This window comes from Mytilus trossulus, chromosome 9, assembly GCF_036588685.1.
Source record: "Mytilus trossulus isolate FHL-02 chromosome 9, PNRI_Mtr1.1.1.hap1, whole genome shotgun sequence".
Classification (NCBI taxonomy): Eukaryota; Metazoa; Mollusca; class Bivalvia; order Mytilida; family Mytilidae; genus Mytilus; species Mytilus trossulus.
The window spans coordinates 71,064,418-71,092,279 of NC_086381.1; the positions used below are offsets into that span (position 1 = coordinate 71,064,418).

General features: G+C 32.8%; 2 protein-coding genes across 2 annotated transcripts in view; both read right to left on the reverse strand.

Annotated features, from left to right (window-relative positions):
* Positions 1-27,862, reverse strand: part of LOC134683337 (nuclear pore complex protein Nup160-like) — a 252,121-nt gene that overhangs the window by 76,062 nt on the left and 148,197 nt on the right. The window contains exons 21-26 of the mRNA XM_063542579.1: positions 26,686-26,842; positions 19,589-19,744; positions 13,102-13,234; positions 10,236-10,331; positions 8,073-8,167; positions 5,667-5,869 (exon numbers count right to left, since the gene is read on the reverse strand). Coding sequence (XP_063398649.1) covers positions 5,667-5,869; positions 8,073-8,167; positions 10,236-10,331; positions 13,102-13,234; positions 19,589-19,744; positions 26,686-26,842 — 840 coding nt within the window. The remainder of the gene's footprint in view (positions 1-5,666; positions 5,870-8,072; positions 8,168-10,235; positions 10,332-13,101; positions 13,235-19,588; positions 19,745-26,685; positions 26,843-27,862) is intronic.
* Positions 17,171-19,047, reverse strand: LOC134683338 (uncharacterized). Its single transcript, XM_063542580.1, has one exon. The coding sequence runs from the start codon at positions 19,045-19,047 to the stop codon at positions 17,911-17,913; it is 1,137 nt and encodes a 378-aa protein (XP_063398650.1). The 3' UTR covers positions 17,171-17,910.

The window sequence follows — 27,862 nt, forward strand, 5'->3', positions numbered from 1 at the left end:
GATTATTTAAATTTATCAGTTGGTAGTAAAAAGTGAATATACATTGTATATTGTATATAACAAAGATTTAAGTTGATTCTGAACAAAGAAAGATAACTCCAATTAAAAAAAAATCTTGCAGATATTTCTTGCTTACTTTACTGGACAAAGAAAGATAACTCTTAATTAAAAAAAAATTTGCTATTTCACAATATTGTGAAATTAGATATTTCTTGCCATTGCACAATACTGTGCAATTGAAAAGACTTGCTATTGCACAATACTTAATATAATAATTTTAGATCCTGATATGGACCAACTTGAAAACTGGGCCCATAATCAAAAATCTAAGTACATGTTTAGATTCAGCATATCAAAGAGGCACAAGAATTTGATTTTTGTTAAAATCAAACTTAGTTTAATTTTGGACCCTTTGCACTTTAATTTAGACCAATTTTAAAACTGGACCAAAAATTAAGAATCTACATACACAGTTAGATTTGGCATATCAAAGAACCCCAATTATTCAATTTTTGATGAAATCAAACAATGTTTAATTTTGGACCCCGATTTGGGCCAACTTGAAAACTGGGCCAATAATCAAAAATCTAAGTACATTTTTAGATTCAGCATATCAAAGAACCCCAAGGTTTCATTTTTTGTTAAAATCAAACTAAGTTTAATTTTGGACCCTTTGGACCTTAATGTAGACCAATTTGAAAACAGACCAAAAATTAAGAATCTACATACACAGTTAGATTCGGCATTTTAAAGAACCCCAATTATTCAATTTTGATGAAATCAAACAAAGTTTAATTTTGGACCCTTTGGGCCCCTTTTTCCTTAACTGTTGGGACCAAAACTCCCAAAATCAATACCAACCTTCCTTTTATAGTCATAAACCTTGTGTTTAAATTTCATAGATTTCTATTTACTTATACTAATGCTATGGTGCTAAAACCAAGAAAAATGCTTATTTGGGTCCCTTTTTGGCCCCTAATTCCTAAACTGTTGGGACCGAAACTCCCAAAATCAATACCAACCTTCCTTTTGTGGTCATAAACATTGTGTTTAAATTTCATTGATTTCTATTTACTTTAACTAAAGTAATTGTGCGAAAACCAAGAATAATGCTTATTTGGGCCCTTTTTTGGCCCCTAATTCCTAAACTGTTGAAACCAAAACTCCCAAAATCAATCCCAACCTTTCTTTTGTGGTCATAAACCTTGTGTCAAAATTTCATAGATTTCTATTAACTTAAACTAAAGTTATAGTGCGAAAACCAAGAAAATGCTTATTTGGGCCCTTTTTGGCCCCTAATTCCTAAAATATTGGGACCAAAACTCCCCAAATCAATACCAGCCTTCCTTTTATGGTCATAAACCTTGTGTTGAAATTTCATAGATTTCTATTCACTTTTACTAAAGTTAGAGTGCGAAAACTAAAAGTATTCGGACGACGACGACGACGACGACGACGACGACGACGACGACGACGCCAACGTGATAGCAATATACGACGAAAATTTTTTCAAAATTTGCGGTCGTATAAAAATTGAACCCAATTTTTTAATCACATCCCCCTTTCCCTTATTCCAAAACTAATCTCAATTAAAATATTCTAATGGAGTTTGCAACAATAACTACTCATTTAAATACATCATAAAATATTAAGATGTAAAAAAACTGCTTGTTATCACTGAATGGTAAAGATTATTTAAATTTATCAGTTGGAAGTAAAAAGTGAATATACATTGTATATTGTATATAACAAAGATTTAAGTTGATTCTGGACAAAGAAAGATAACTCCAATTAAAAAAAATTCTTGCATTAAGATATTTCTTGCTTACTATTCTGGACAAAGAAAGATAACTCTAATTAAAAAAAAAATTGCTATTTCACAATATTGTGAAATTAGATATCTCTTGCCATTGAACAATACTGTGCAATTGAAAAGACTTGCTATTGCACAATACTTAATATAATAATTTTAGATCCTGATTTGGACCAACTTGAAAACTGGGCCCATAATCAAAAATCTAAGTACATGTTTAGATTCAGCATATCAAAGAAGGCCCAAGAATTTAATTTTTGTTTAAATCAAACTTAGTTTAATTTTGGATCCTTTGGGCCTTAATGTAGGCCAATTTGAAAATATGACCAAAAGTTAAGAATCTAAATACACAGTTAGATTCGGCATATCAAAGAACCCCAATTATTCAATTTTGATGAAATCAAACAAAGTTTAATTTTGGACTCTTTGGGCCCCTTTTTCCTAAACTGTTGGGACCAAAACTCCCAAAATCAATACCAACCTTCCTTTTATGGTCATAAACCTTGTGTTTAAATTTCATAGATTTCTATTTACTTATACTAACGTTATGGTGCGAAAACCAAGAAAAATGCTTATTTGGGTCCCTTTTTGGCCCCTAATTCCTAAACTGTTGGGACCTAAACTCCCAAAATCAATACCAATCTTCCTTTTGTGGTCATAAACATTGTGTTTAAATTTCATTGATTTCTATTTACTTAAACTAAAGTTATTGTGCAAAAACCAAGAATAATGCTTATTTGGGCCCTTTTTTGGCCCCCAATTCCTAAACTGTTGAAACCAAAACTCCCAAAATCATTCCCAACCTTACTTTTGTGGTCATAAACCTTGTGTCAAATTTTCATAGATTTCTATTAACTTAAACTAAAGTTATAGTGTGAAAACCAAGAAAATGTTTATTTTGGCCCTTTTTGGCCCCTAATTCCTTAAATATTGGGACCAAAACTCCCAAAATCAATACCAACCTTCCTTTTATGGTCATAAACCTTGTGTTAAAATTTCATAGATTTCTATTCACTTTTACTAAAGTTAGAGCGCGAAAACTAAAAGTATTCGGACGACGACGACGCCAACGTGATAGCAATATACGACGAAATTTTTTTCAAAATTTGGGGTCGTATAAAAACACTTAAAAAATCAATTTGAAATTTTCAAGTTTTGCATTGACTTTGTAAATTTCATAACTTCTATTTATATATAGTTGATATTGCATCATTATTTGCACTTTGTCGAATGGGGTCATCTGATATATCAAATTGAAGGTCTTAATAAACTCTACTTAAAAATGAAAATTTTAAACCCCCTTTTCATCCCAGGGGGACGGTGGGGTCATTTAGTGCAAACATTAAAATTTCTCAGATGGTAAGGTTGTCGCATATCAAATGAAAGAACATCAAGGGTACATTTCAAATTTCAAATTGACGTCCCACAAAAATTGGTTGAATGGGGTCATTGAGTGCAAAAAATAATTTTTCTTTTACAATAGGGTTGTTGTATATCAAATAAAAGGTCATGATGTGTACATTTGAAATATCAAACTCCTGACCTCCAAAAATTAGTAAGATAGGGTTATTTAGTGCAAAAATCAAACTTTCTAGAACATGGCGTTGTTGCATATTAAATGAAAGGTCATCTTCCCTGTGTTACATATATCATACTTCCAATCTTAAAAATGTAGGCGGATGAGGTTATTAAGTTTAAAAAGCGAAAAGTCTCAGAAGGTACGCTTGTCGTATATTAAACAAAAGGTCGTACAAAGTACATTACCAAAACATCACTTTTACAGGAAAGACCTTTCAATTGTTTTACAAAAAATTGAGATACTAGTTATTATACGTATTATATATTTTAATAAAGTCATTATTAATAAATGTAGATGTAGCATTCATTAAATACCATTTGTAAGATAACCCAGTATTGAATTCAAATACACAGATACACACAAATTACATATCACATTCAGATTAGTGTAAAGTCAAAGGTCAAACATTTGTAATGTACACATGACACATTTTTACTTGAAATACATTTTCCTTCCTCCTTAGATAATAACATTTAACTATACTATTTATTACAATTCTGTATTATATAATCTGTGATATTTTGTAAAAATATATATTAATCATTGTAGGACACAGCCGGTCGCCTGGTCGCCAAATGCGACCAAAACCTTGATTGGGCGATTAGAAACTGTAAAAAGATAGATAGTTACTGACCCAAAAATAAATCATTGGGCGAGTGCATTATTATTCTCAAAATCGTAATTACACCTATAAATAACACACCACAACTTCGGAACAATCATTTTCGGAAATCTTCTGGTCACATCCTTAAAACGTACAAGTTGAGGAGGTGTTCCATAATTGGAAGGATATACATATAGAAGAACAAACACGTCGTGCATGATATTGCATGTTTAGTGGGTCAAATAAGGCTTTACTGGCAATGGTGGTTGCTAAACAAATTGTGTTTAATAAAAGATAACGACAGTCATTGACTGTAAAATCTCGTCTAACCCACTAAACCAAACAAGGACAAGGGAATTTTTGAAAAGAACTCCAAACACGGATACAACTGAGAAGCTGTCAAAATATTTTTCATACGAACCCCCAAGGACAGAAACAAGTGATAAGAAAATATTATGTTTATCAAATGTTGGCAAGGTTTGATTGAAGAATTAAGAACATCAATTTATATTGATTTTTTTCATTTGTTATGGCTCAACACGGAAACAAATTTGAGTAAAATAATTGGGCTACCAGTTGGCATTTTGGGCCTGTGAAGTAATTTTTTTACTGGCCCCAAAAAAAAATCCGACTGTCCTACACTGATTAATGTTATATGAAATAGCTTGTTAATTATGTTGTATTGCTATTTCAGACTTGTTTTATCTACTGGTACAAAAAAGCATCAGAACCCTTAGCTCTTGTTGGTGTTATTCCTTAGCATTGAAAACCACCTACTACATCTGCATACAAGATATGATAATAATGAAGCATCAAGTCTTTTACCTTCTAAAATATAAAGCTTTAAACAATTAGTTTACGTTGACGCTGAATAGTTATAAGTACCTATAAAAAAGAAGATGTGGTATGATTGCTAATGATACAACTATCCACATAAGACCAAAATGACACAAACATTAACAACTATAGGTCACCGTACGGCCTTCAACAATGAGCAAAGCCCTTACCTATGTCTTGCATTCTGCCACTTTTGTTGCAGATGAGACAAAAATGGTATATATGTCAGCAACAAAATATGGTCTGATAGCTAGCAAGGAGATGAGAGACTTGTTGGATATAATGACATATCCTATTTCATCCCTGATTTATATGATAATAACATATCCTATTTCATCCCTGATTTATATGATAATGACATATCCTATTTCATCCCTGATTTATATGATAATAACATATCCTATTTCATCCCTGATTTTTATGATAATGACATATCCTCTTTCATCCCTGATTTATATGATAATAACATATCCTATTTCATCCCTGATTTATATGATAATTACATATCCTATTTCATCCCTGATTTATATGATAATAACATATCCTATTTCATCCCTGATTTATATGATAATGACATATCCTATTTCATCCCTGATTTATATGATAATGACATATCCTATTTCATCCCTGATTTATATGATAATAACATATCCTATTTCATCCCTGATTTATATGATAATAACATATCCTATTTAATCCCTGATTTATATGATAATGACATATCCTATTTCATCCCTGATTTTTATGATAATGACATATCCTCTTTCATCCCTGATTTATATGATAATGACATATCCTATTTCATCCCTGATTTATATGATAATTACATATACCTTTTCTCCAGTTTGTTCTGTTGACATGAAAGGCATACAACAAGTCATAATAATTCTGTGATGTCAAATCCACAGATCTGGCTCGGCTCTCTAGTATGGACACAACTTCATCTTCAAGGTCAATGTATGGAAAGGAAACAATAGATTGTAGATCTCCTCTCTCACTTAATGTCACTAGTAACTGTCTTAAACAATCCTTCCTCCTACAACAGAAATTTCAATAAAACATTATCATTATCCCTTACATCATCTTTCATATATTTTAAACAATTCTATTGGGTGAAACATTATCATGCACATGGAATAATTCAGTTAATTTTCAGTCAATTGCAAGGAAGGATGAATAACCTTAAAAAAAATCCCTATTATTCATCAACAAATAACCTTTTGAGTTTGATGATTTGTACTTGAGTTATCTCCCATGAAAATGATGTCTCAGGTGTAAATAAATAAAATGGCAGCGTTCCTGTCACACTGGAAGCCTACAGAGTGACGAGGAAATAAGACATTGGACATGAATAGAGTGCCAGCAGTCGATGACATATCTTGAGGGCCTCAGGGAAGATTAGTTTATCGTAACTAACTGAGTTTACCCTCTTTAAATAAAGAATCTGATGAAAAATTGCTGTTAAAAAAACATGAAACTAATTATGTTCCATAAGATCTTGCTCCAGCTGAGAGACAAGTTCTAATCAATTTTATATTTTTGGATTAACAATACCAATCAATATACTGGCCAATTGATCCGTCAAATTAATGACCACGACGACAATGTTTAAAGAAAACCTACATATTTAATGATTCCAATACAAATTTATATCAAATTTATTAAAATTGAAAAAATGTTTGGTTAACTGTTAAGCGTTTTTGGTATTCGGTATTTGGTTGTTTGAACGGTTAACGGGTTCACCGTTGACAACACTAGTTATTATTATTATAAATGGTCCTTTTCAGGGCCTTCAATATTTTACAAAAAGATTCTACCTTTGTTGCACATTCAAGAAATTCTAGAACACAAAAGTATTTTGAAAAGTCAGCTTATAATGTAATAGTTAGTGTTTGAAAGGCCCTTCCACTGTTAGTTCGGTATAATAGAACAATTGTGGCCCCTTAAAATCGATGAATATCCAAAATTGTCAACCCTTAAGAGTGCGCCCTCAATGAAATAACCTTCTCGTGTTGACAATTTTGCATTTTTTCCTTTTCAACGGGCCATAATTGTATATTATCTCTCTTCACTGTTCAACAAAACAAATTCTCTCTCTACACTGTTCAACAAAACACCCCATAGAAAATATCAAAGGAATTTAAGTGGAATACCAGTTGATTCTACTGAAATTCCACTGGTTTCCAGTGACTCATTGGAATTCCACTGGTAAATCATATAAAACTAACAAGAATGTGTCCAAAGTACATGGATGCCCCACTCGCACTATCATTTTCCATGTTCAATGGACCATGAAATTGGATAAAAAATATAATTAGGCATTAAAATTAGAAAGATGATATCATAAGGAACATGTGTACTAAGTTTCAAGTTGATTGGACTTCAACTTCATCATAAACTACCTTGACCAAAAACTTTAACCTGAAACAAGCACTTCCATTTTCTATGTTCAGTGGACCGTGAAATTTGGGTCAAAAGTTTAATTTGGTTTGAAAATTAGAAAGATCATATCATAAGGAACATGTGTACTAAGTTTCAAGTTGATTGGACTTCAACTTCATCAAAAACTTTAACATGAAGCGGGACAGACGGACGAACAGACAGACAGATTGACGAACGGACGCACAGACTAGAAAACATAATGCCCCTCTACTATCGTAGGTGGGGCATAAAAATTCCAGTAGAATTTGATTGGTGATTCCACTGGAATGACATTTGAAAATTTTACCACTGTAATTCCACTGGAATAATGACATTTGAAAATTTTACTGCTGTAATTCCACTGGAATACATTGTTGGGTTGCATGATTTATCATTTTGATACTGAATGGCATTATTTTTGGTAGAAAAAGTACTTATATTAAATTCTAATGACTATTCTCGGTACAATTCATTTGTACCTAGTCCAAATAATTATGATGTCTTGAAAGGCAATTTAATTGTCGCTTTGACAACTTCTGCAGCATTGTGCAAAGCAAAAAAAAATTTAATTGTCATTTTGTTCAAAAATGTTTTTAATGCATCACCCTTATTTGTTTCTTATACATTGAAATTTATCTGAATGCAGCCTTTCCAACCATACCGGCCAAATTAAGAAGACCCAGCAGATTTGCATTATATTAAATGGTTATTCCTTAAAATCAGATAACAGCTGGTATTGTTGTATTTAAATAATTATATCTTTATAACTCATTCTCGAAAATCAAGAACCTTAAAATAGCTTTGTAAACTTTTCCTACCTTGAAGATTCTGGGTTGGCAATCATAGCACTGTAAGCCTCTTCATTGTGCTCTAATTCTAATTCATACTTAAACACCTTTGACCATAAAGTTGCCTACAAAGACATAATTATATACACATCATATGACAAGGTTAAAATAACTATTGATTGATGAACGTTCAACTCATCTCAAGGAATAAGGTTGATAAGGGCCATACTCTGCTTGGTTTGTTTTTATTTCACTTCAAAAAGGAAAGAAAATCTAATATTCTTCCGTATGAAATTATAAGCCTGGTACCTTTGACAACTATGACATAATCAAAAACTAAATAAATGTCAATTATTTGTAAAGGTATGGACGTCACTACTATAAAATTACAATCAAAGTACTGAAGAACTGGGATGACTGCAAGTTCTTGTGGATGGTCACAAACACTTGTCTCAGAAATCACATCTCTATACCTGAAAGTGAGGTTAATGTATACAGGGCTCACACTACTTCAGAATTATAGGGAGAAGTGACTTCTCTTTTTGAAACTGATAGGGAGAAGCAGTGAGATTTGAAAGAGAAGTGCTCATTCTCGCGGTGCGCTACAGCGTTTAGTATAAAGGGTCATATGTAAATAATGTTCTTTTTATATTGTTCAATTCATGTCTGAGTATACAATTGAAGTAACATTTCAAATTAAAAGTTGTTAAGTTTTACTAAGGTTCTTGTGAGAAACATCCAACTAAATATTTAATATCTAGTACTAAAAAAAATATTTTTTAATTTAAAAAAATGTAAAGAAATTATAATATATCAATTACAATTTAATTCAAAACTATCTTGTGCATGAAATTCAGTGTTTCTCCGCAAAAAATATAAAAGTTATTAAGCTGGGCCATAATATATTGATATTAGTATAATAGTCTCAGAGTTAAGCAACTTTAATCAATAGTTTGAAACAATCCATAAAGGGAATTATATACACCAATCAATTAGATGTAACCAAAAGTCTCTTAATGCGTGTGGAATACATAATTTTTCCCTTTGGAATGAATATTCTTCTGTCAGCTGTTCCATCTGTGCGTCCGTAGTAGTTATTGTAAAAGTACAGATTTCGGTCATAACTGGTCCGGTACAAATCCATAGTTAAGAAATCAGTCAATGGCGGACGAATGCAAGAAAATTTACAAAAATAAAGGATGATTGACAAGTTATTTGGAAAGGAACATGACGTTTTTAATGCAATTAATGGATTAAACATAGAAGTATGTTGAAATGGACATGAAAAATTCACTATTTGCATGATAACTAAACTTTTTGAATTTAAAAAAGTCATTATATACTTGTATCAAACAGGGAAAGCTTATTGTTTCCTTTTACTTAATAATGAGCATAAATTGGCTTCCTTACAAATACACATAGTGAAAAGTCTAAAAAGAGAAATGTGCCACAAGAAGCCACTAAACGATATCAACAGTCCCTATCAATAATTGTTGTTAATACCAAGCTATTACTAATGGCAATGAGTTGTTTTTTTAACACTCAAGCTAAGGATTTTCATCTTAAAAAATATAACTTTAACTCTACCAGGTCATACGCACGGGTCCCAAGCCCGGTTAAAAGAGGCAGATAGTCATAAAAAACACATATTGCAAAAGCGCAAATGTCCTATGTAAAAAGGGCAAATGTCCTATGATTTAAAGCGTAAGTGACCAAAAACATAATAAGCGCAAATGTCCTAAGAAAAAGCGCAAACGTCCTGCGTTTTCGGCGCAGGACGTTTGCGTCGAAAAAGTCAAAATAACAGGTGGTCAAATATATAACATACATATTTAATAATTGTGACTTTTTTCTTATTTTGAGGCAAATAGTAGGAAAACTATGTGACTACTTCATACAAAATATATATTGTGACTTTTTTTCCTGTGATCTTTTTATGGTGACTTTTTTTCCTACATTCTGATATTCCCCCCATATTGGAAATGTGGTGTGTATATATTTGAATAGAACTGATTGACATTTTGTTAAGTCAGGAACCTGGTGGTTGTCATTTGTTGGAGTGATTACTAATCATTTCTCATTACATCTGTTTTAAAAGACCTATAATGGTTTATTTTTACAAATTGTGACTTGGATAGAGAGTTATCTCATGTGTACTCATACCACATCTTATTTTACAGAAAGACAGCTTACCACATTAGGATCATCATCATCTGCTATACTAATGGCTGTCTTGGCAAATGAAACCACAACATCAGGTGCACCAAATTCTTCAAACTGCTTCAATACCTGCAATGTATCATTAATGACAGTGAAATAGAGAAATAATAATTCGCTTTTAACAGTCAATTTGGTTCAAATTGATCAATATATATGGAAAGCCAACAGGGTCAAAATTCTTAATTCGTGACTTGTCAATTTGTAACTTGTAACTGTGTGATTTGTCAATTTATATATTGCTGTTTTGTTACTTGTCGATTCGTTAAATGTCGATTTGTAAATTGTCAATTTTATATTGATGTTTTGTACTTGTTGATTCGTAAATTGTTAATTTGTATATTGATGATTTGTAACTTGTCGATTCGTGAAATGTCAATGTGTGAAATGTCATCGTTGTATTATGCTAACGATCATTATGACGACAGATGGCGCTCAGTCTCTTCTTATGTGTATAAGCCTCCTGTAAGTATGTGCACCAACATGTGGAATATATATACCAAAGTAATTTAAATCAGTTATGTGCACCACCACATACATATAAAAGAAACAAATAGATAAATGCATTTGTTTGTTTTATATGGCATGTATACCAGGGACTCGGTTTTATATAGAGGTGACCTCAAATAAGCACTAGTAATTTTGGGGCCCTTTATAGCTTGTTGTTCGGTGTGAGCCAAGGCTCTGTGTTGAAGGCCGTACTTTAACCTATAATGGTTTACTTTTTAAATTGTTACTTGGATGGAGAGTTGTTACATTGGCACTCACACCACATCTTCCTATATCTATGTTTGTTTACTAATGTACTGGTCACCAAACCTGGGATGGGGTTTGTCACTTTCTGTATTAAGGTATACATAGATGTGTCGCTGGAACAGGCTTCCTTATCAACCTCGCAAATATATTACTGTCACTTGGTAGGAAATTTCTACTCAATATTTAACCGGGTCAAAATAAGACTAAATACATGAAATATAAGACGGGGCTTGAAAATTTATACTAATATTATCCTGGGCCGCAAATTTTGGACAAAATGTATATGGTTTGACACCCATTATTCCTTAATATTATAATCTCAATATGAAAATTTCAGATTAGAATGTAATTATCTAATGATCTTTTAATACAAGAAGTAAATGAAGAACAATCTTTATATATTTGGCTCCTGCATGAGTAATGAAGATAAAAAATGTTTTATCCGCATATCATATTTGTACTTTACAAAACAAACTGAAGTGAACAATTATTTTAAATGAATCACTTAGTTAATGTATACTATATATCAAAACTGTAATGAATATGCACTATTTTGAAATAAAATCTGAAGGCACTAGAAAACTAAACTAGGACCTTAAATGGACTACCAATATTTCCAACGTAGCCAAGAAGGCAAATTAACACTAGGATTCCTGATATGAAATTTGAAATATTGTTTATCGGAATGCAAGAAAACCACATATATTTCAATGGTCAGGTCAATAATGGGATATCATATGGTCAATAGTATGGGACCACAAACATCAATAAGCTTGAAAGAATACAGCGACAACCTGAGAGATTTATAACAGGAGACAAATCCAGAGAAGTTGGTTGCGTCTCAAACACGCTCACCAAACTGAAACTACAAGACAAACAGACAAGACGCTCAAGCCAGAAACTAATATTTCTGTACGAGGTGGTCCAGGGGCTGGTTTAACAATTATCATAAAATTGAGAATGTGTCAAAGAGACAACAACCCCACCATAGAGCAGACAACAACCGAAGGCCACCAATATGGGTCTTCAATGCAGCGAGAAACTCCCGCACCTGGAGGAGTCCTTCAACTGGCCCCTAAACAAATTTGAATACTAGAAGTTCAGTGATAACGGACGTCATACTAAACTCTGAATTATACACAAGAAGCTACAATTAAAAATCATACAAGACTTACAAAGGCCAGTGGCTCCTGACTTGGGACAGACGCAAAAATACGGCTGAGGGGTTAAACTTTTTTTTAAGATCTTAAACCCCCCCCCCCCCTTTTAACAAAAGTGACGCCCTATCCCTTTGACTTGTCAGAGAAAAGATCTCGCCATCTCGCCATTTGCATGACAGAGGCAATTATCTCAAATATGCTTACACTAATTTTATTTATCCATGAAAATATTTGCACCTGATTTGGGGTTTTGCCCTGGGGTATATATTGAGTAATTTTTAGAGTAAAATGGTAGCCAGGGATCCTGAATGACTGCTAGACAGAAGAGGCAAACGGAATAAAACATGGTTTGTGAATTAGATATTATGATTATATTGTTACAAATTCATTGCAAATAGGGTCCTATGGAAAACCAAGTCCTCGGCTGGCAGCCATCTTGCATGATGGATCGGCTACAAAGTGATGACACTTGGCCAGTACCTCATAAGGAACATTCATGGCATGTTTGGTTCCATTCCATTCATTTGTTTTCTAGAAGAATTTTAAATTGTAATCAGGTGCTCCGCAGGGAGCAGCTTTATATGACCACAGTGGTCGAACCCTGAACAGTTGGTGCAAATTTGGTCACAATATTCAAGCTTGATACTGTCTGAATTTGGATTGGGATCAAGTTTTCGACATAATACAGGTTTTTGTCAGGTCAGGTGAGCTTAAGGCAAAACTGTAAAATTAAATACATTTAATTAAAGCTAAAATGTAAACCAGTCACCTACTTTACTTAAAATTCCCTGGAAACATCTTTTTACCAAGATATATGAATAAAGGGAACCTACTTTTACATTTTCTTGGTGGAGAGGTGTGTGATTGTTAATCATACCACATCTTTTTATATCATTACTGAGATATGACCTTAACTATAAACAAACCTTTAGGTAATAAAGAACTTCCAACTGTCTAACTTCTACTTCGTCTGATTGGATAATCTTTTCTCTGAGAAATGGTTCATTGGCAACCCCTTTACTAGCCTCAGTAAAGCACTGTGTGGCTTTTTCTGGTTCACTGAAAAAACAATTGATTGAAAAATTACTGTTTTAACTCTTATGATGCATTTTATTCCAGATACATATTTTATTCAAGATACATATTTTATTTCAGATACATATTTTATTCCAGATGCATATTTTATTCCAGATACATATTTTATTTCAGATACATATTTTATTCCAGATACATAGTTTCACAAGAATACACATGCTAATAATATCAAATTTATAGCAGGAACCAAAATGCAAAATTTGTCTTGCTATCTGGATAGGTCAAGTTCAGAAGGATCACAAGAGCAATTAAACTGAAATCACAGTAATATGTCTTGCCTTTTTGTTATTTTGATTATGGAAATGTTAAAATTAAAATAGCAATACTTTATTATGTTACATAAGTTATGCAAATATGTAAAGTCAATGAACCATGACTGAGGTGCATGGCTAAACAATCTCCATATAAATGCTAATACAACTGCAAACTAAATACCATGGACTAATTATTAGCTGTTCCCTTTAAACAAACCTAAACAAAAACATTAACTTGTAAACTATGTAAAAGTAAAACCATGAAGAGGGGGTGTGGCTATATAATCTCTATGGAAATGATACTTTTTTTTTTTACCAAATATCATTGACTTAACATTATAAACTAATACATGCCAATAGTTATCACAGATATCAGGCTTATAATTTGATAATAAGAAGTGTTCTTTCGTCTACACAAGACTCTCAGAAAAAAAAAGTTAGAAAGCCACACAAGTAAAATGTCATTAACTAAGCAAAAGTTTCAAATGCAATGACCATGAATAAGGGGGTGGGACCAAACAATCTCCATGTAAATAAGATATGACAGTGCTTATACAACTGCATACCAACTATCATTGACCTACCACTAGTGGTTCCCGATTAACTGACCTAATCACATTGATACAAACTAATATATGTAAACTAAGCAAAGTTTCAAGGTCAATAGACCATGATGGAAGGGGCGAGGCCAAATAATCTCCATGGTACCGAGATGTGCCAATGCTTGTACAACTGCATACCAAATATCATTGACCTACCACTAGTGGTTCCCCATAAACTGACCTAATCACAAACTAATACTTTTTTGCCACTGCTGTCTGAAACAATGCACATACCTATGTCTTGCTTTTTGACTATCAAGGCAAGACAAAAATCTGAATGCACAGTGAGATTCAGCATATCATAGAACCAAAAATTTTCAGATTTTGATGAAAAAAAAAGTATAATTTTGGACCCTTTGAACCTAAATGTAGACATATTTAACCAGATGCTTCGCAGGGCCAAGCTTTATACAACCGCATAGGTCGAACCCTGAACATTTGGGGCAAGTATGTACACAACATTTAAACTTGATACAGCTTTGTATTTGGATTGTGATTAAATAATTGACACAGAATGAATGTGGTCTAATGATCTTAATAAACTTGAATTTACATATTATGGTCCAATATCCAAAATCTAAAGACTTGGCCATGGATTGATTCAGCATATCAAAGAATCCCAATAATTCAATTTTTGATGAAATCAAACAAAGTTTAATTTAGGACCCTTTTGACCTCAATGTGGACCAATTTGATAACAGGGTCCAAAAATCAAAATCTAAATACATGGTTAGATTCAGCATACCAAAGAACCCCATATATTCAATTTTTGATAAAAATCAAACAAAGTTAAATTTTGGACCCCAATTTGGACAAACTTGAAAACTGGGCACATAATCAACAAGAATGTGTCCAAAGTACACGGATGCCCCACTCATTTTCCATGTTCAATGGACCGTGAAATTGGAGATTCATAGACTAATAAATGGGGAACATGCCTATGGAACACAGATGATGCCCCCCCTTAGCATACCATATAAAGTAATAAAGGGACATTACTGAAGAACAGTTTTAGTGATGCCACCAAATTCAAAACTTGATTTTTTTTGTATGCGGTAATAAGCATTGTATTTAAGTTTCACGTTTGGTTGAGCCAACAGAAGTTAGGGAAAGGAAACTAAATATTTAGCATTTGTTCTATTTATAAAGGGGCATAACTCTAGAACTATTAAAGAGAAGCCACCAAAATTCAAACTTGATCTGGCTTTTGGTGGTTTTAAACATTGTGTATAAGTTTTATAACATTTGGTTCAGGCAAACAAAAGTTAGAGAAGAAAACCAACTTTAAGACATACGGAAAAGGCTAAAACTTAATTCTCCCTCTATAAGGCTGAGGCTTAAATAAACTCATTGACACCAAAAAAATGTTCCTCCCACTTGGATGAAAAAATCACATATAGATCAAATGAGGGTAATAATTTTTTCATCCCTTTAACTGACCATACACAAGCTACACTTGTTTTCATCACTATAACTGACCATACACAAGCTTCACTGGTTTTCATCCCTTTAACTGACCATACACAAGCTACACTGGTGTTCATCACTTTAACTGACCATACACAAGCTACACTGGTTTATATCCCTTTAACTGACCATACACAAGCTACACTGGTTTTCATCCCTTTAACTGACCATACACAAGCTACACTGGTTTTCATCCCTTTAACTGACCATACACAAGTTACACTGGTTTTCATCCCTTTAACTGACCATACACAAGCTACACTGGTTTTCACCCCTTTAACTGACCATACACAAGCTACACTGGTTTTCACCCCTTTAACTGACCATACACAAGCTACACTGGTTTTCATCCCTTTAACTGACCATACACAAGCTTCACTGGTTTTCATCACTTTAACTGACCATACACAAGCTACACTGGTCAGGGGCGTAGCTAGAAAGAAACGATGTGCAAGCAACTACCGCCGAGCGGAGCGAGGCGAAAAATTTTTGGGACACTTTTATGCAGGAAAATGTTTTTTTTTTCGGTTTTCGGTTATAGGACAGTTGATAGAGGAGCTTCATGTAGATAGAACTTATAAACAATTTATGAATGTAAAACTATTTATAAAGCTGCTGAATAGAGTAAATCATGGTTAATTGAAAACATAAACTACACATTTTTCTAATACAGAATTTACTCGAAATTGTCAAAAATCTGCTCTTCGGGTCTAGGCCGAAACGAACTTCTCTATTTATTTGTCGGCAATATTCACACTATCCCGATGCATATGCAGTAATGCTAGCGATGATAACCTGTCATTGTTCATTGGTGATCGTACATTTGATTTAAACAGACGTAGTACATTGATAGATCTCCACGGTAGCACTCGCGAGATGTTATAAACCAGTGTACGTGTTCGCCATCGAGCGACCTCCCAATTGAATTCGTCAAAATTACATACAAGGTCAGTTTCGTATGTCTCTGACAATGTTGAGATTTGTTCGTTTGTTATATTTCCTACAACAGGAGGAAGAAGATACGACACAAAGAAGCGATTTTCTGATAATACCAGACGCGACTCCACTCTCCAGTTCCATTATCATAGGCATTCGATTTTCATATGGTCTATAAACGCAAAATATAATGAGACTTTCCAATACTGTTTTGGCGTGTTTGCAGGATGAGTTGCTCTGTTAGTCCGACGAACACATCGCCATGGCATAATTTCAACGATATCGAAGGGTTCTGATAAATCTCAGGCCGATTGATACATCTCATTCCAAACAGATAAACCGTACTCTGTAAAATGTGCTCCAAAACTACATGTGTTAGACTGCGTATAACAAATTCAAATCTTGTAAAAGATACAAGTTACACTGTCCGATTTCGTCATGCATGATCTTCAATAAAACTTCTATTCTGAAACCAAATGCCGTTATTTAATGACATTTCATAAATTAAAAAAGTGACAACATGTGTGTTTCCTTTAAAATTTGATTTGTAATCTTTTAATTTTGCAATATTTTTTTTGCATGCCGAACCGATGTGCACGCAACTGCGTGTTGGCGTATAGGGAGCTACGCGCCTGCTGGTTTTCATCCCTTTAACTGACCATACACAAGCTACACTGGTGTTCATCCCTTTAACTGACCATACACAAGCTACACTGGTGTTCATCACTTTAACTGACCATACACAAGCTACACTGGTTTATATCCCTTTAACTGACCATACACAAGCTACACTGTCATTCATCCCTTTAACTGACCATACACAAGCTACACTGGTGTTCATCACTTTAACTGACCATACACAAGCTACACTGGTTTATATCCCTTTAACTGACCATACACAAGCTACACTGGTTTTCATCCCTTTAACTGACCATACACAAGCTACACTGGTGTTCTTCCCTTTAATTGACCATACACAAGCTGCACTGGTTTTCATCACTTTATTTGACCATACACAAGCTACACTGGTTTTCATCCCTTTAACTGACCATACACAAGCTACACTGGTTTTCATCACTTTAACTGACCATACACAAGCTACACTGGTGTTCTTCCCTTTAACTGACCATACACAAGCTACACTGGTTTTCACCCCTTTAACTGACCATACACAAGCTACACTGGTTTTCATCCCTTTAACTGACCATACACAAGCTACACTGGTTTATATCCCTTTAACTGACCATACACAAGCTACACTGGTTTTCACCCCTTTAACTGACCATACACAAGCTACACTGGTTTTCATCACTTTAACTGACCATACACAAGTTACACTGGTTTTCATCCCTTTAACTGACCATACACAAGCTTCACTGGTTTATATCCCTTTAACTGACCATACACAAGCTACACTGGTGTTCTTCCCTTTAACTAACCATACACAAGCTACACTGGTTTTCATCCCTTTAACTGACCATACACAAGCTACACTGGTGTTCATCCCTTTAACTGACCATACACAAGCTACACTGGTTTTCACCCCTTTAACTGACCATACACAAGCTACACTGGTGTTCATCCCTTTAACTGACCATACACAAGTTACACTGGTTTTCATCCCTTTAACTGACCATACACAAGCTACACTGGTTTTTACCCCTTTAACTGACCATACACAAGCTACACTGGTTTTCATCCCTTTAACTGACCATACACAAGTTACACTGGTTTTCATCCCTTTAACTGACCATACACAAGCTACACTGGTTTTCACCCCTTTAACTGACCATACACAAGCTACACTGGTTTTCACCCCTTTAACTGACCATACACAAGTTACACTGGTTTTCATCCCTTTAACTGACCATACACAAGCTACACTGGTTTTCACCCCTTTAACTGACCATACACAAGCTACACTGGTGTTCTTCCCTTTAACTGACCATACACAAGCTACACTGGTTTTCATCCCTTTAACTGACCATACACAAGCTACACTGGTTTTCATCCCTTTAACTGACCATACACGAGCTACACTGGTGTTCTTCCTTTTAACTGACCATACACAAGCTACACTGGTGTTCATCCCTTTAACTGACCATACACAAGCTACAATGGTTTTCATCACTTTAACTGACCATACACAAGCTACACTGGTTTTCATCCCTTTAACTGACCATACACAAGCTACACTGGTGTTCATCCCTTTAACTGACCATACACAAGCTACACTGGTTTTCACCTCTTTAACTGACCATACACAAGCTACACTGGTTTTCATCACTTTAACTGACCATACACAAGTTACACTGGTTTTCATCCCTTTAACTGACCATACACAAGCTACACTGGTGTTCATCAATTTAACTGACCATACACAAGCTACACTGGTTTTCATCACTTTAACTGACCATACACAAGCTACACTGGTTTTCATCCCTTTAACTGACCATACACAAGCTACACTGGTTTTCATCCCTTTAACTGACCATACACAAGCTACACTGGTTTTCATCACTTTAACTGATCATACACAAGCTACACTGGTTTTCACCCCTTTAACTGACCATACACAAGCTACACTGGTTTTCATCCCTTTAACTGACCATACACAAGCTACACTGGTTTTCACCCCTTTAACTGACCATACACAAGCTACACTGGTTTTCATCCCTTTAACTGACCATACACAAGCTGCACTGGTTTTCACCCCTTTAACTGACCATACACAAGCTACACTGGTTTTCATCACTTTAACTGACCATACACAAGCTACACTGGTTTTCATCCCTTTGACTGACCATACACAAGCTACACTGGTTTTCATCCCTTTAACTGACCATACACAAGCTACACTGGTTTTCACCCCTTTAACTGACCATACACAAGCTACACTGGTTTTCATCACTTTAACTGACCATACACAAGCTACACTGGTTTTCATCCCTTTGACTGACCATACACAAGCTATACTGGTTTTCATCCCTTTAACTGACCATACAGAAGCGACAAAACTATGCCTCAGATTTTTTCACTTATTCTGCATGAAAACCTACTCAAAATGCAAATAAGCCATTCCTAGCATGAATTTGAGGGACGACTCGTTCACATCACAAAACTCGCTAAGCTGATTAACATATTGCTGAAGGGGTAGATACTGACAACATTCCATTAGATGTTCTGGGAATAAAAAGCTTTCATTAATTGGCCATCTGGAAATGTAATTAAGGAAATTCCATATGATTTTGGCAGTTGTGCAAAGTTTACAACAAAAATAAAATAGGCTCATGTTTTTATACTCAAGACTCTAAACAACATCCATAGATGCCAACCTCTTTTTGGTTCAATCAGTGAAAAGGTATTAAAATCTCTGAAATATCTATTTTTTCAGTAATGAAATAATATTATTCAAAATATTCCAATGATTGTGGCAAATTTTGATCAGATACACCTAATCGCTTCTTATTCCAGTAATTCTGGGTAAGTTCTAAAATTACACTACTTTTTTCATCCAGTTGAAGCTATCTGGGACCCTGTTTAAACAATGCATTTGGGTATATAGTTTAAAATGTTATATCAGAGATATAAGCCAATATTTACATTTCGCCCCTATGTACTATTTTAGCCAAGGCAGCCATTTTGGTTGGTTGGCAGAGTCACACCACACATTGTTTTAACTAGATACCCCAATGATGATTGTGGCCAAGTTCGGTTAAATTTGGCCTAGTAGTTTCAGAGGAGAAGATTTTTTAAAAGAATACTAAAATTTTAGAAAAATGGTTAAAAATTGACTATAAAGGGCAATAACTCCTTAATGAGTCAACTGACAATTTTAGTTAAGTTGACTTATTTGTAGATCTGACTTTTCTGAACATTATTGCTGTTATAGTTTATCTCTATCTATAATAATATTGAAGATAATAACCAAAAACTGCAAAATTTCCTTAAAATTACTAATTTGGGGGCAGCAACCCAACAATGGGTTGTCCGATTTGTCTGAAAATTTCAGGGCAGATAGATCTTGATGTAATAGACAATTTAATGCCTCGTCAGATTTGCTCTAAATGCTTTGGTTTCAGAGTTATAAGGCAAAATCTACATTTTAAACTTTATACCCCTATGATGATTGTGGCAATTATGTATATAATTATAGTTTATAGCTGTTATTACCCCCTGGTGCCCCTTTCAAAGAATTTCATCCACGTGGTTATTCCAGCCTCACTCTGGTTCATTGTACATGACGTCTCAGATTTCAAAACCTCTTTGTTCCTTTCATGTGCAGAGCATAGTTCTCGTTTGAAAATTTATATTCAGAATTTCATCACCCACCGCCATCCCCTACAATAGCCTTTGTTGTCAGTGCCTCTGGGGACTATTCATTTTGATAGAAACTATTAGTTAATTTTCATAGACAAACTTAACACTATATTTTTCTTATTATTTTATGTTGTTTATTACTTATTTTATGTTTATTTTTGTTTTATTATCCATGCATATGTTTGAGTTTTTCTGTTGTTTATATTATAGCCATGCTGACGTATGGGTTTTTTACGCTTTATTGTCTACACTTGCCTTTTTGTATAAAATTATGTTTTTACCATCCATGCTGACGTATGGAATACACTTTTTCAATCCATGCTAACGAATGGTTTCAACCTGCTTCACTATCCATGCTGACGTATGGATCTCTTATATTTCATTATCTATGCTGACGTATGGATCTCTTATATTTCATTATCTATACTGACATATGGATCTCTTATATTTTACTATCTATGCTGACGTATGGATCTCTTATATTTTACTATCTATACTGACGTATGGATCTCTTATATTTCATTATCTATACTGACGTATGGATCTCTTATATTTTACTATCTATGCTGACGTATGGATCTCTTATATTTCATTATCTATACTGACGTATGGATCTCTTATATTTTACTATCTATGCTGACGTATGGATCTCTTATATTTTACTATCTATACTGACGTATGGATCTCTTATATTTCATTATCTATACTGACGTATGGATCTCTTATATTTTACTATCTATGCTGACGTATGGATCTCTTATATTTTACTATCTATACTGACGTATGGATCTCTTATATTTTACTATCTATACTGACGTATGGATCTCTTATATTTTACTATCTATACTGACGTATGGATCTCTTATATTTTACTATCTATACTAACGTATGGATCTCTTATATTTTACTATCTATACTGACGTATGGATCTCTTATATTTTACTATCTATACTGACGTATGGATCTCTTATATTTTACTATCTATGCTGACGTATGGATCTCTTATATTTAACTATCTATGCTGACATATGGATCTCTTTTATTTTACTATCAATACTGACGTATGGATCTCTTATATTTTACTATCTATACTGATGTATGGATCTCTTATATTTCATTATCTATACTGACGTATGGATCTCTTATATTTGACTATCTATACTGACGTATGGATCTCTTATATTTTACTATCTATACTGACGTATGGATCTCTTATATTTTACTATCTATACTGATGTATGGATCTCTTATATTTTACTATCTATACTGATGTAAAGACCTCTTATATTTTACTATCTATGCTGACGTATGGATTTCTTATATTTTACTATCTATACTGACGTATGGATCTCTTATATTTTACTATCCATGCTGACGTATGGATCTCTTATATTTTATTATCTATGCTGACGTATGGATCTCTTATATTATACTATTTATACTGACGTATGGATCTCTTATATTTACTATCTATACTGACGTATGGATCTCTTATATTTGACTATCTATACTGACGTATAGATCTCTTATATTTCATTATCTATACTGACGTATGGATCTCTTATATTTTACTATCCATGCTGACGTATGGATCTCTTATATTTTATTATCTATGCTGACGAAGGATCTCTTATATTTTACTATCTATGCTGACGTATGGATCTCTTATATTTAACTATCTATGCTGACATATGGATCTCTTATATTTTACTATCAATACTGACGTATGGATCTCTTATATTTCATTATCTATACTGACATATGGATCTCTTATATTTTACTATCTATACTGATGTATGGATCTCTTATATTTCATTATCTATACTGACGTATGGATCTCTTATATTTGACTATCTATACTGACGTATGGATCTCTTATATTTTACTATCTATACTGACGTATGGATCTCTTATATTTTACTATCTATACTGATGTATGGATCTCTTATATTTTACTATCTATACTGATGTAAAGACCTCTTATATTTTACTATCTATGCTGACGTATGGATTTCTTATATTTTACTATCTATACTGACGTATGGATCTCTTATATTTTACTATCCATGCTGAAGTATGGATCTCTTATATTTTATTATCTATGCTGACGTATGGATCTCTTATATTATACTATTTATACTGACGTATGGATCTCTTATATTTACTATCTATACTGACGTATGGATCTCTTATATTTGACTATCTATACTGACGTATGGATCTCTTATATTTTACTATCCATGCTGACGTATGGATCTCTTATATTTTATTATCTATGCTGACGTATGGATCTCTTATATTATACTATTTATACTGACGTATAGATCTCTTATATTTTATTATCTATGCTGACGTATGGATCTCTTATATTTGACTATCTATACTGACATATGGATCTCTTATATTTCATTATCTATACTGACGTATGGATCTCTTATATTATACTATTTATACTGACGTATAGATCTCTTATATTTTACTATCCATGCTGACATATGGATCTCTTATATTTTACTATCTATACTGACGTATGGATCTCTTATATTTCATAATCTATACTGACTTATGGATATCTTATATTATACTATTTATACTGACGTATAGATCTCTTATATTTTATTATCTATACTGACGTATGGATCTCTTATATTTTATTATCTATACTGATGTATGGATCTCTTATATTTTACTATCTATACTGACGTATGGATCTCTTATATTTTACTATCTATACTGACGTATGGATCTCTTATATTTTACTATCTATACTGACGTATGGATCTCTTATATTTTACTATCTATACTGACGTATGGATCTCTTATATTTTACTATCCATGCTGACGTATGGATCTCTTATATTTCATTATCTATACTGACGTATGGATCTCTTATATTATACTATTTATACTGACGTATGGATCTCTTATATTTTACTATCTATGCTGACGTATGGATCTCTTATATTTAACTATCTATGCTGACATATGGATCTCTTATATTTTACTATCAATACTGACGTATGGATCTCTTATATTATACTATCTATACTGACGTATGGATCTCTTATATTATACTATTTATACTGACGTATGGATCTCTTATATTTTATTATCTATGCTGACGTATGGATCTCTTATAGTTTACTATCCATGCTGACGTATGGATCTCTTATATTTCATTATCTATACTGAGGTATGGATCTCTTATATTATACTATTTATACTGACATATGGATCTCTTATATTTACTATCTATACTGACGTATGGATCTATTATATTTTACTATCTATACTGATGTATGGATCTCTTATATTTTACTATCTATACTGACGTATGGATCTCTTATATTTTACTATCCATGCTGACGTATGGATCTCTTATATTTCATTATCTATACTGACGTATGGATCTCTTATATTTTATTATCTATGCTGACGTATGGATCTCTTATATTTTACTATCTATACTGACATATGGATCTCTTATATTTGACTATCTATACTGACGTATGGATCTCTTATATTTCATTATCTATACTGACGTATGGATCTCTTATATTATACTATTTATACTGACGTATGGATCTCTTATATTTTATTATCTATGCTGACATATGGATCTCTTATATTTACTATCTATACTGACGTATGGATCTCTTATATTATACTATTTATACTGACGTATGGATCTCTTATATTTTACAATCTATACTGACTTATGGATCTCTTATATTTTACTATCTATACTGACGTATGGATCTCTTATATTTTACTATCTATGCTGACGTATGGATCTCTTTTATTTTACTATCTATGCTGACGTATAGATCTCTTATATTTTATCATCTATACTAACGTATGGATCTCTTATATTTTACTATCTATGCTGACGTATAGTCTTTTATATTTTACTATCTATGCTGACGTATAGATCTCTTATATTTTACTATCCATGCTGATGTATGGATTCTTTTTGCCTTTTACTATCCATGCTGACGTATGTATTCTTTTTGCATTGTACTATCCATGCTGACGTATGGGTTACTTTAGTTTATTTCATGCTGAAGATGTCTCTATTTTGTATAAATTATATTCATACTGACGTGTGAACTAACTTAGTATTTTATTGTCCATACTGACGTATGGCAATTCTACGTCTAAATACTTTCCATGCTTACGTATGGAATTTCTTGTTGCTTATCATCAATGCCTAAATATGGTTTACTTGCTCTTACTTTCCATACTTACGTATGGAATTTCTTTTGTTTTTACTATTTATACATATGCTTATGTATAATTTTTACTATTCTAGTTTATGAAATTTTGTTTGCCTTTACTGATGTTATTTTGATATATATTTTAAATTATTCTTACTAAATCACATGTTTGTTCAGTTAAATAATACTTTGGTAGGCCAATTCGATACAATTTCTACAAATTAGCCTTTGTATCTCATCCCCCAAGTTTTTAATTTTATATCTATATGAAAAGGGGGATAACTCAATTTTAATTTCAAAAGTGTCAAACAGCTGTTAGTCCCCAGTTTTTCCAAGTTGTAATTTGATTATGTAAATATGTATATATGTTGTGAAATTACACATGCTTAGAAGTAATAAAATGTTTCTTTTATCCTATTGTTTGTTAACATAGATAGATTCAAAGAATGATAGAAGTGCTGGTATAAATCCGTGAGACAGCAAAACAATAGATTCTTGGTTAAAAAATACATATATCTTAGAAGCAGCATCAGGTCAACTGGCAATAGTATTTTAGTACGACAGTAAAGGACTTATATTTGGTATATATTTGCTCAAGTCACTTTGTTGTTTGGTATATAAGTCATTCAATATAGTAACAGGTTGGTAAAGGTCATGATTGGTTTTCTTATACTTGTATCCAGTTCCATTTGTGGTATATGCCATGAGACATTTACTAGGCTGTTCGTACATGTAGATATCAGGAGAAATATTGGTTTCATTACATTAGGAAATAACAGGTCTATAAATGGCCAATTTTGGTCAAATTTGGCCCAGTAGTTTCAGAGAAGATTTTTGTAAAAGTTAACGGACAATGGACACCAGACCCCAAGTGATGAGAAAAGCTCACTTGACCTTTCAGGTCAGGTGAGCTAAAAATAGAGGTTTGGCACTCTTCAAAAACTTTATTGATATAAACTTCCTAATAAATAATATTCAAACTAGTTTGAGATATTGGCTGATATAAACATTTTATATAAATTTCATAAATATCTGTCAAAAATTGTTTACTTGAAAGACATTTCAATGCAGGTTTCTAATAGTAAGATTTTTTGTGAAATGAAAAAAACTTAAAAATATCTAACTTTTAAATATGTGGAAGTAAACATATTTAGTACATGCTTAAAAAATGTACATTTTATCAAATAATTAATTGTTTTATGCAATGTTCAACTGTGCTTCTATAAAGAATACTGGTAGTTTAACACATGTCATTTTAGGTGTAAACATAGCAACATGATCGTTTATTGGTTAAGAAATATTTCCAAACTAAATGAAATTAAAACTAGATGTGTTAAAGCGACACGAAAGGCCCCGTCACAAACGTCTGCAATTTCAATAACATGTGTGAGCACAAACATGATGGTAGTCTCACATATCAAAAATCAGCTCAAAATCTGGTATCGTCAGTAGTCAACTGACGAAACTTAAAGACAAATAAATTGCTTCTTTTTAACATTTTGACAAATGTTAAATAAACTTAAGCTTTCAAAATAAACTTCAACTGCAGTAGTTATGCATATAAAAAAAAACCGAAATGCCTCCTTTAATAACTATGCAATTAGATATATCAAGGATACAATAATTCAGCTGTAAATCTTGCAAGTCCCAACACTGCTATGGTCCATGTAGCACATGGGTCCTCATCCATGCATCCAGTTTTGGCAAGCTTTATTCTCACTTGATTTCCTCCTTCTCCCTTCAAAAACATCTCAGTGATAGTCATGTTCTGGTTGCCTTAAAAACAAACATCTTAAGATATGTTTATTATGAACTTGAGGTTTCAATGACCATCAACCCTAACATTCATTATGTTGTTTGAAATCTAACAACAGGACAATGCATTGCAATGCAAATGTTAAATTAAACATTATTATATCAATATAAATATCAAATGAGTATCCTTTATGTTACTACTTCAATTCTGCAATTTCAAACATTGAAAGGTATTTTATAATGAGTGTAAATAAAGCAGATCATTTCATGTCCTGACAATACCTTATCTTGATGATTTCACTAAAACTCAATTGCATTGTTTTATTGAAATTGGCTACAGTTAACTCTCGTTGTCTCATTGTTCCGAACTCGGTTGACTCGAAATTTTGGATGAGTCAATTTTTTTCAGATGGTCCAGACGATGAGTCCAAATTTCGTTTGAGTTGAAATAAATTTACAGTCCCAAGGTTACCAAAGCATTCAAAATTTCTTCTTTATCTGGAACTTATACCCATATGTTAAAACCTCCGGCATTTGATTGCTTGAAGAGTTAATCTGACAAAACACGTGTAATTAAATTTCAGGTCACTGACCATTGTATTGATTTATGACATGATATTTCCACGAGTGTCTACCTTTATCTCTGATAAAAAGTTTATTGATAATCAAGGATTCTTGGTTTTTGGTGTTTTTGTTTTTTAACTTTTGATTTTTTTATTTCCAACAAGTACAACATATACATGATATACATACAATATAAAACATATAAGATAAATACAATGTCATTTTTATAAATAAATCTTAATTGAAAATATTGAAAAGATATTGAAAAGGATACATTGTTAATGATCGTGAAAAAGTATTTAAAATGTTAACAAAAACATTTAATCTTAATTTACACTGATGTGGGGATAAGGACTGCGGTTGGTGATTACTTAATAACTACTCCATCGGTGTCTTTAATCTTGTTGTATTTTCTTTTAAAAAAAAAAATTGATGAAAGAAAATGAAGAGAAATCTAAATTTCTAAAATCTTTTGTA